At 38.5% G+C, this 11,377-nt stretch overlaps 1 protein-coding gene across 2 annotated transcripts; it reads right to left on the reverse strand.

Moving 5' to 3' along the window:
* Window positions 1–8,954: 8,954 nt before the first annotated feature.
* LOC121568333 lies at window positions 8,955–11,022 on the reverse strand. Of its 2 annotated transcripts, none has more exons than XM_045220962.1 (5): window positions 10,625–11,022; window positions 10,141–10,347; window positions 9,707–9,945; window positions 9,507–9,607; window positions 8,955–9,370 (listed from the first exon to the last, which is right to left on the reverse strand). In XM_045220962.1, exons 1-5 carry the CDS (start codon window positions 10,773–10,775, stop codon window positions 9,310–9,312), a joined length of 759 nt encoding a protein of 252 aa, XP_045076897.1. In that variant the 5' UTR covers window positions 10,776–11,022; the 3' UTR covers window positions 8,955–9,309. The 2 variants fall into 2 exon arrangements, with proteins under 2 accessions (XP_045076897.1, XP_045076896.1); XM_045220961.1 differs by having other exon boundaries at window positions 8,955–9,383.
* Between the last annotated feature and the right edge of the window lie 355 nt (window positions 11,023–11,377).

Here is an 11,377-nt window from a genome sequence, read left to right on the forward strand (position 1 = left end):
ATCATAAAGCCCTGACCTCAATCCTATAGAAAATGTGTGGGCAGAACTGAAAAAGCGTGTGCGAGCAAGGAGGCCTACAAACCTGACTCAGTTACACCAGCTCTGTCAGGCGGAATGGGCCAAAATTCACCCAACTTACTGTGAGAAGCTTGTGGAAGGCTACCCGAAACGTTTGACCCAAGTTAAACTATTTAAAGGCAATGATACCAAATACTAATTGAGTGTATGTAAACTCACTGGGAATGTGATGAAATAAATAAAAGCTGAAATAAATCTCTACTATTATTCTGTCATTTCACATTCTTAAAATAAAGTGGTGATCCTAACTGACCTAAAACGGGGAATTTATACTAGGATTAAATGTCAGGAATTGTGAAAAACTGAGTTTAAATGTATTTGGCTAAGGTTTATGTAAACTTCCGACTTCAACTGTACAATCAAGGTCACTAAAATAAAGATCATATAAATGTCACGGATTCTGCCGAGGCTGCCCCTCCTCCTTGCTCGGGCAGGCTTCGGCGTTCGTCGTCACCGGAATACTAGCTACTGCCGATCTATGTTCTATGTTTCTATGTTCTACCTGTTGTTGTCTGATTGTCACACACCTGTTTCCCATCATGTAATTACTCCTTCCCTATTTAACCCGGTGGCTCCCATTGTGTTTTGTGCGTGTTTGTTTTTCGTTTCTTGTGTTGTTTGGTGAGCAGGTTTGTTCCTCCCTGTGTGGACGTATTTTGTATTGGTTTCTTTACTTATTCAGTAAAGTACGTTTTCATAGAGTTCTGTGTCCTGCACCTGACTTCAATCCACCGCATTACACTGACACTCGTGACAGAAACACGCACCATTCTTCTTCACGAAAAATAAACTAGAGATTATAAACTGGTAGATTATCTGACACTCAACAAGAAGGACTGATCTCATTATTACTGAAACAGGATACAAGTGGAAAATATAAAGATCCAGTCCATTTACAAAATTGGAGGCCCCTTACACTTCAGTGTTGTGATGCAAAAATCCTAGCAAAATGTATAGCGCATAGAATTAAAAAGGTATTGTTGGATATTATTCATTCTAATCAGACAGGTTTTTTACATGGAAGATACATTGGAGATAATATAAGGCAAGTATTGGAAACATTAGAACACTATGGAAAATATGGGAAACCAGGCCTGCTATTCATAGCAGACTTCGAAAAGGCATTTGATAAAGTTCGACTAGGGTTTATATATAAATGCCTGGAGCATTTCAATTTTGGAGAATCTCTTATAAAATGGGTCAAAATCATGTATAGTAACCCTAGGTGTAAAATAGTAAATAATGGCTATTTCTCCGAAAGTTTTAAACTGTCAAGAGGAGTGAAACAAGGTTGTCCACTATCGGCATATCTATTTATTGTGGCCATCGAGATGTTAGCTATTAAAATCAGATCCAATAATAATATCAGAGGATTAGAAATACAGGGCTTAAAAACAAAGGTGTCATTGTACGCTGATGATTCATGTTTTTTTTAAAATCCACAACTAGAATCCCTCCACAGCCTCAGAGGATCTAGATACATTTTCTAACCTCTCTGGATTACAACAAAATTATGACAAATGTACTATATTACGTATTGGATCACTAAAAAATACAATTTTTACATTACCATGTAGTTTACCAATAAAATGGTCTGATGGTGATGTGGATATACTCGGAATACATATCCCAAAGGAAATAAATGATCTCACTTCAATAAATTTTAATAGAAAATTAGCAAAAATAGATAAGATCTTACTACCATGGAAAGGAAAATACCTGTCAATTTGTGGAAAAATCACCCTGATTAACTCATTAGTATTATCCCAGTTTACCTATTTGCTTATGGTCTTGCCTACGCCTAGCGAACAGTTTTTTAAATTATATGAGAAAAAAATATTCAATTTTATTTGGAACGGCAAGCCAGACAAAATTAAAAGAGAATATTTATATAATGAATATGAATTCGGAGGACAGAAATGATTAAATATTAAAGCATTAGACCTATCACTAAAAGCTTCAGTCATACAAAAGTTATACTTAAATCAGAACTGGTTCTCAAGCAAATTAGTAAGATTGTCTCACCCACTGTTCAAGAAAGGCCTTTTTCCCTTTATTCAGATTACAACCTCTCACTTTCAGTTATTTGAAAAGGAAATAATCTCCCAAATGTCACTATTTCTAAAACAAGCCATAGAAAGTTGGTTGCAATTTCAATTTAATCCTCCAGAAACGACAGAACAAATAATGCAACAAATATTGTGGTTAAATTCAAATATACTAATTGACAAAAAACCTTTATTTTTTGACAGAATGTTTAAAAAAGGTATAATCTTCGTAAATGATATCATCGGTAGGACTGGTGGCGTTATGACGCACATGCAGCTAACAAAAACATATGGAAATGTCTGCTCTACCCAAAATTACAACCAAATAATTGCAGCCTTACCGCAAAAATGGAAGAGGAAAGTGGAAGGGGGAGAAAGTAAGGAACTTGTCTGTCAGCCTTGCATTAAAGAACATAATTGGTTAAGGAAAACTGTGATAAATAAAAAAGTATATCAGTTTTACTTAAGGACCAAAGGATTGACAGCCGTCCCATATAGATTGCAAAATAGTTGGGAAGAGATCTTTGATGTACCGATCCCATGGCATAGTGTTTATGAACTGACACGCAAAACGACACCGGATTCAAAAATTAAAATCTTTCAATTTAAATTATTATATAAAATTCTTGCTACCAATAGAATGTTATTTATATGGGGGATACAATCTTCCCAGCTCTGCAGATTTTGCTGTGAAGAGACGGAATCATTGGATCATTTGTTTTGGTTCTGTCCATTTGTAGCTTGTTTTTGGACACAGGTCCAGGAATGGCTAAAGGATTGCAATATTTACCTGGAACTAACCTTGCAGATAGCATTACTGGGTGATCTGAAAAGTCATAGTCAATCAATCAATAATATAATAATACTTTTAGCAAAACTGTTTATTTTTAATTCACAATCTGTAGAAGCAATGAGAATAGAAAGGTTCAGAACTTTTGAAAAACATCACAGTACGGTTGAAATATATATGGCAAATAGAAATCCTATATGGATGGTGTTAAGAGATAGATGGGAGGTATTGAATAGAGTTGAAGGATGGGACTAATAACAAATAACAACAAAGATAGCTAATAATGTAAGCATACTGTGTCCATAATAATTATATAGGTTGTATGTTGGGAGCTTTTGGGAAAGAGCACAGTTAGAAAGATATGGCATATAGAAGCAAACCGGATGGACATCATGAAAATGATCGGAGAGGTTGAGAGTAGAATAAGTTCAGGAGCAAAATAAATAAATAAAAAATAATAATAATAATATATATATATAATAGAATTATTGTAAAAGTAACTCTGTCCATAAGGTGTAGATAGTAAGTATAGACCGGAAGTAGAGGCCTGGGCATTGTTGTTCACTAATTTACTCCAAGTAGGGAAAGGATGGTGGGGTTGAAAAGTAATAAAGGGGAGTATGTATATAAAAAAAAATAAAAAAAAACAAAAAAACATGGGGGATTGGAAGTGATGCAGACAATTACATTGATAGAAGATACAATCTGCAATATTAAGCTGATCCATTCCCCCCCCAAAAAATAAATAAAATAATAATAAAAAAATAAAAAAAATAAACTAGAGGAAACAGGTGAAGTGGAAGGCCGAATGTATCCCTGTCTCAGAGATTCGTAGACATATGTTTCCATAGCCGCCTTCTCCTCCTGTGACAGAGGGTACATGTGACTCCGGGGAAGTGCAGCGCCCACCTGGAGATTTATCGCACAATCCCCCGGACGATGGGGTGGTAATTTAGTCGCCCTCTTTTTACTGAAGGCGAGAGCCAAATCGGCATACGTGCATTGTGGAGACCTGGTTTGGACTCTCCACTGTAGTAGCCCCTAAGGAAACCCCTACACACCTCCCTGAGCACTGACTGGACCATCCCTTGAGAGCCCTCTGTTGCCATGAAATAGTGGGGTCATGAGTGGTTAACCAGGGATGGTCCAGTCAGTGCTCAGGGAGGTGTGTAGGGGTTTCCAGGTAGAACATAGAAACATAGAACATAGATCGGCAGTAGCTAGTATTCCGGTGACGACAAACGCCGAAGCCTGCCCAAGCAAGGAGGGGCAGCCTCGGCAGAATCTGTGACAGTAATTACCTCTTCGCCTGCCCTGCCGGAAGCTGGGTCGGCGGTTTGTGGGGCCATTCAAAGTCCTGAGGAGATTGAACAAGGTATGTTATAGGTTATAGCTTCCTCCTGATTATCGTATTAACCCCTCGTTCCATGTGTCTCTCCTCAGGCCGGTGGTTGCTGGTCCACTCCAGTCTGAGATACGGGAGGTTCCTCCACCCCCACTGGACAGAGGGGGCACCGGCGTACTCGGTCCGTTCCATCTTAGATTCGAGGCGTCAGGTGGGAGGCCTGCAGTATCTCGTGGAGTGGGAGGGGTACGGTCCGGAGGAACGGTGCTGGGTCCCTAGGAGGGACATCCTCGATCCCTCCATGTTGAGGGATTTCCACCGCAGTCATCCGTCCCCGAGGCCGGTGTCTACGCACGGCTGGAGCCGCGGGGGGGGGGTACTGTCACGGATTCTGCCGAGGCTGCCCCTTCTCCTTGCTCAGCTATCCTTGCTCTATTGACACTCGTGACAATAAAAAAGCCTGTTCACTGAAGTTTTTAAAGTTCCTCTTTGTGATGACACAGGCTTAGATATTCGTATTCTCACATCTGTAACACAAACAACTGGGCAATGGTCACTAATATCTTGGGCGAAGATACCAATAGAAACATATTTCTCTGGTGTATTCATTAAAATAAGATCAAGGAGAGTCGAATTTGAAGGATCTTTAGGGTTGGGCCGTGTAGGCTTAGTCTCCAGCTGGGTTAGGTTTAGATCATTACACGTCTTTTAGATTGTCTGAAGCCTGCATTTCCCAATCATAATTTAAGTCACCCAGGATAATAACTTCTGATTTAGTAAAAGACGACAAACTAGTTAACTCCTCAAATGCACAAAGGTTAGCAGAGGGAAGACGGTAGACCCCTATAACAGTTATGGATGTAATGATGGGGTTGTGCAAAGCTGTCATCAAGGCAAAGGGTGGCTATTTGAAGAACCTCAAATATAACATTTTGATTTGTTTACACTTTTTTGGTTACTATATGATTCCATATGTGTTATTTCATAGTTTTGATGTCTTCAATATTATTATACAATGTAGAAAATAGTAAACAATTAATAAAGAAAAACCCTTGAATGAGTAGGTGTGTCCATACTTTTGACTGGTAGTGTATATAAAGTGTAATATTGGGAAGCTAACTCAAAATTGAATACATTTAAACTCTATATCTGACATGGTACAGGTGTCTTTTTCTTAAGCCCATAACCATGTTTCTGAGGTGTATACATTTATTTCAAAGTAGATTTGTATAAGACTATGGAGGACTAAAAGTGCCACAATTAAATAAATAAATACACCATTAAATAATTACTTAAATGTGTCATTAATTAATTAAAATTAGAATTAAATACATAAATGTGTTATTAAATGTGTCATTAATTAATTCAAATACCGATTCATTTTATGTAAAATACATATATAATTATTTCACTATTTACATTTACATTTCATGATCCTGCATTGCAGTGATTCATGAATTACTTAAAACTGTCAAACTGACCCATCAAAGTCAGCGGGCGGGGCTAACGCGAATCTAGTCTGATCCATTGCTTTGGTCTGAAGTAGAGTAGGCCAACCTGGATCGAGACAATGGAGGATCTCCGTGAACTTTCCAGGGAGTTGGTTAGAGACATTTTAAACTTAGCAGAGGATGTAGAAGCAGGACCTGCTGACCCAGAGCATGTAGCTAGTAAAGCAGAGGAACTTATTGAAGTTGTTGGAGTCATTTCCGCACTTTCCGACGAAGATATCGACCACAGAGTGATTGCAAATCTAGAAGAAGTTGTCCACCGCTTCTCTGGTACCAGGGCACTTCAGGCCCAACACACACAGGGACCGGGGCGTTTGGCGTTTGACATACCGAGTGCAGTTCTGGAGCATCAACTTCTTTGTGGAGTTCCCGCAGTTCAAATTGCAGCGATGTTCGGTGTGTCAAAGAGGACCATCAGGAGGCGCATGCAACAATACAGTTTAAGGTATTTACACTAAATTCATGAGTTTTCTGTTTATGAATTGCTGCTCTCATACACTCGGAAAGAATATGACGTTTAAGGTAACATTACTTGATGTTGTGTTTTTCTTGTTTGTACAGAAAGACAGATCTCTATTCAGCTGTGAATGATGAGGAGTTAGACCGTATTGTAAGTGAAATTCACAGAAGTCATCCAAACACCGGCTACAAGCTAATGCGTGGTCACCTGAATGCAAGAGGTGTGCATGTTCCAAGTGAGTAGATAATAATATGGGCATTATTTAAATGTATTTTTAATTTGGAGCTCTGCCCCTTTGAAAGGTGAAGGAAGCCCGCTTATGGAAAGACATCGCCTCTGAGATGTAGAATGTGTAGAAGAAATGTGAAGAGAAACACACATTTCAGGACGGCTGACTTGTATCATCAGGATAGACATGTCCTGTGATTTTTAGCCTCCTGTTTAATAGAGGTGGAACAATATCTGACAGTAATATTCTCAGCTGTCCGGATGTGCCCCTGCTGTAAAGGGTATAATATAATCATAGAAAAGCAAAATATCATAGGAGGCAAAAAATCTCAGGTCATCTCTGTTCGAGCATGTGGTATCTATCTATCTATCTATCTATATATGTGTGTATATATATGTATATGTGTATATATATGTATATGTGTATATATATGTATATATATGTGTGTATGTATATATATATATATATATAAATATATATATATATATATAAATAAATATATGTATGTATGTATGTATATGTATGTATGTATATATGTATGTATATGTATGTATGTATGTGTATATATATATATATGTATATGTATATATAATTTTTATATATGTGTATATATATATGTGTATGTATGTATGTATATGTACAATATCTGACAGTAAAGTACATTTTTGAAGCTGTGGTGGTTCTGTAATAGTTGACTGTTTTACACACATTATTTATTTTATTATGACACCACTATATCCTCAAAATAAGTAGCCAGTGAGTGTGTGGTTATTCATTTTAAATTCCTCCCCTCAGTCTCAAGACTGCAAGAGTCTTTACGCAGAGTCAATGCAGAGGAGTCTACATGAGACGTCTGAGGCTGCGTGTATTAAGGCGACGGCAGTATTTTGTTCCTGGCCCAAACTCTTTGTGGCATATAGATGGCCACCATAAGCTTATCAGGTCAGTGATATTAGCAGATAAACAATGCATCTTTCTATATGTTTCATTACAATTGTTATACAATAAAGTTATATTTTTTCATGTGTTTGCAACAGGTGGAGATTTGTTGTCCACGGTGGGGTGGATGGATTCAGTCGTTTAGTGGTCTACCTGACTGTGGCCGGCAATAATAGAGCTCATACGGTCTTACAGAGCTTTATCGCCGCTGTTGAGCAGTATGGGCTGCCATCAAGGGTACGGTCTGACAAAGGGGGGAGAATGCAGATGTAGCAGAATTCATGATCAGAAGCAGAGGTACCGACAGGAATTCACACATCACAGGCAGAAGTGTCCACAATCAGCGGTAAAGAAATATGTTTGGCAACTAGGCTCACACAACTAACATACTAGTTGAATGTACTTTAGCATATGTCATAAATTAACAATTTCTCAATTTTATCCTAAACACAGAATAGAGAGGATGTGGAGAGATGTTTATGAACATGCCCTGGACCTCTTCTATCAGATCTTTACTTCATTGGAAGATCAGGAGACACTGAATCCAGACAATGAAGTCCATCTTTTCGCTCTGCACCGGATTTTCCTTCCACTGGTTCAGCAAAGCCTCGACTCTTTTCGAGATGCTTGGAACTTCCACGGTCTTAGAACTGAAAGGAATCAGTCACCACAGCAACTCTGGAGAAGTTACAGAGAGCAAGGCCCTGAGGAGGATCCTACTGAGGTTAACAATGAACTTTAAACACTTTCTTAAAATTGTTTCCCCAAAGGAATTATGGGAGAAAAAAATGGTGCTAAATGTGATACTTTAAATGAAACATTTACTATAGATTATTGTCTCTTTAAAATCTCCCGAGCTTTTAAAGATCAACCTGTGAGCTGTAGTTTCTACAGTGCATACTATGCAAAGCTGTATTATTTTAAAAAACTGAATAAGTAACATTTCATTTCTCACTGCCTTGGTGACCAAAAATAACAATCTTGTGTAAGGACATGTCAAACTAGTTTTAAGTACAAGACTGATTATGCTTGTCATCCATTCAGGTTCCTGAAGAATATGGGATCGATTGGAACGGACCTCACTGCCTTCATCGAGGCACTGTGTCAGTCCCCGAGGTTCAGCTGGCCCGTGAGCTCTCAGATGAAGAGGTTGCAATTTTGCCAGCTCCAGGAGTTTCTGTTACTGATGCACTTAGACTATATGTAGAGACTGTGGAAGTGTTATCAAGAATCTTAGACTGATGTCCAACCCATGTTTTTATTTGTTGTGTTAGAACAAGCAAGGAAAAACTGAAAGTTTACTTTCCTTTTAAAAGAAAGGAAAAAAGCTGTTTCTTTGAAGCTTCCTGTCTCATTATGGTCCACAGAATGACTAACATGAATGCTGTACTGTTAGCACTGAAGGTGCAGAACAGTTTGATTTTAGTAAATGGAAGAAAAAAAAGTCAACTACTGCACAGTGTGTTAATGTTTTCAAAGACACTGAACTTGTGTCAATTCATCTGAACTGTGTATGCATTGACATTAGGGCTGGGCAATATGGAGAAAATCAAATATCACATTTTTGACCTAACACCTTGATGTCGATATTGCAACGATATTGTAAGGTTGACAATTGGTGCATTCACAAAATATCTTCCACATTTAGATTTCGGATAAATAACTATCATATTGTGGATATAATGACTAAGTGGTTAGTTGTCTGTAACTGTATTATCTTATCTAATTATATCCTACAGGTGTTATCTTTCTATTAACTTTTCAGTTACACACAATCTTATAGCAACACTATTGTGATGACACAAACCACTGTCTGTTTCTTTGCGATCCAACTCCTCGTTGACAATCACTGCCGGTACTACTGCACTCTCAGCTGATGTTTCAGGCCTCACTGGAACACTGTCACTGACTAGGGCTGTCTCACTATCATTTTCTTCACTTTGGCCTCCCTCTTGTTCTCTTTCTGATTCCTGCATGGGTGTCCTTGAAGTTAACACAATTGAAATGATGGTCATACTCGCTTATTTATGTGCACAACAATAAGAGAGACATATTCCCAAAGAAAATAAATTATGCTACCCTTGCATTGCTTTAAGAAGTACATACCCATTGCAGCTCAATCTGTGCAGCTTCATCTCTGAAAAGGGAACTTCCTTCTGACAAGTGATGCAGGGGATGACTGGACCAGAGGCAGGACGTGAGCTCTCCTAACAACAACAACAAATGGCTTTTAATTAATGATTAAAAGTCACCAGTAATCTTTGTTTTGATTATGTATTAAACTAAGTCTCTGTAAATGTATGTACACAATCTAAGGGTAGATCCTGTTGAAGTGGACGTATGTAGATTGTAGCCTGTCCAATCATCGTCGATGGATCTTTCAGATAGGCAAGGGTGTATCCAGTGCTGGGACACTGAAGCAACGCAAGATTTCGACTGCGAGTAGATCCTACAAGTTTTAGAAATTCAAAGCCTCCCCCTTGTTGGAGCTTCGGAAACACTTCCATCAGTTTATTTGTTATAACCATGGGATCGTGGTCATTCCCTGGAGAAAAAAACAAAACAAAATCATAACTCACCTCACCTTAAATTAAGCAAATAAGCCTGTGATAACTATTATTGACACTATGAACACCAATTAAGTTTGAGTCACTATAAAAAGAAATGCAAATAATTTCAACAAGCCACAGACAGTACAAACTTTTTTTTACTTTTGGTAAATGCCTAGTTTCGCACTGACCTGAAAATGTTACTTTTTGCTCTCCAAGTCCTGAAGTAAGAAGTTCAGCTTTAAACAGTACGCTTGGAATTTTATCCGCATTGTGGTCAGCCAAACAACAGACAGTGTGTGTGTAGCTTCTTCGGCTAACTTGGACTTGTGCTGGTCGTCTCTTCATATTCCTTCTGGCTCCAATGTTATATGGCGCAAAGAGCCTTGCTACCTCCGCTGCAACACAGAAAAACGTAACAGCTCAATGGTCACCAGTCAGCTAAAACAGCCTCTACTTCTATCTTGGGATGCTCAAGCCAGCTAACACCATTTAGCCGATTAGCGAACTAGCTAGGTTTATGCTTCCCCCCCCATTAACAATAAACGTGTCACGCACGAAGCATCATAATACCGCATGCAAATACATGTTCGAGTCGATCTAATTTAACCTACACGTGTGTCCCGAATCATTAAATAGTAGCACACCTGGCTAACATGAAATTACTTAGCTTACCTTGGACAGGTGTACGTGATTGAGCGGCCGGTATCTGCTGTGACTGAGCTGCCGGAGTCACCGGTGCCGCGGGAGCCGTTGGACTTCTGCTCAGAGCTTCCTCAATCAAATTCGCTGCTTCTCTCAGCAGCTCCGGGCAACTTTTAGACATTTTGTCCTGCACCTCACACAGCGTCTCAACATTGGGGCTAGCAGGACCGAGTCTTCTCTTGATTTTTAGCCGTTGCAATGAAAGTTCTGTTTAACCGTGTAACTAAACCAACGTAGAGGTGAATAGCGCCACCCAGTGTATTGGAATGTGTTCAGTAGCTCTGCATCAATCCATTATCCGGAATTGATTTGTCTTGGCTTGATGCAGAGGGTAACCAATCAGGCGTTAGGTTCCGCCTACCAACTTTTGATGGGTCAGTTTGACAGTTTTAAGTAATTCAGGAAGCACTCCAACGCAGGACCATGAAATGTAAATGTAAATAGTGAAATTATTATATATGTATTTTACATAAAATGAATCGGTATTTGAATTAATTAATGACACATTTAATAACACATTTATGTATTTAATTCTAATTTTAATTAATTAATGACAAATTTAAGTAATTATTTAATGGTGTATTTATTTATTTAATTGTGGCACTTTTAGTCCTCCATATAAGACTACCAAGAAACACTGTGTTAGTCACATGGAGCCTCCAACTCAAACAAAGTATGTTCAAAAGGCTGTTGAAGGCCCTGTCTGGTTGATATTGATATAGT

Source organism: Coregonus clupeaformis, chromosome 6, assembly GCF_020615455.1.
Source record: "Coregonus clupeaformis isolate EN_2021a chromosome 6, ASM2061545v1, whole genome shotgun sequence".
Classification (NCBI taxonomy): Eukaryota; Metazoa; Chordata; class Actinopteri; order Salmoniformes; family Salmonidae; genus Coregonus; species Coregonus clupeaformis.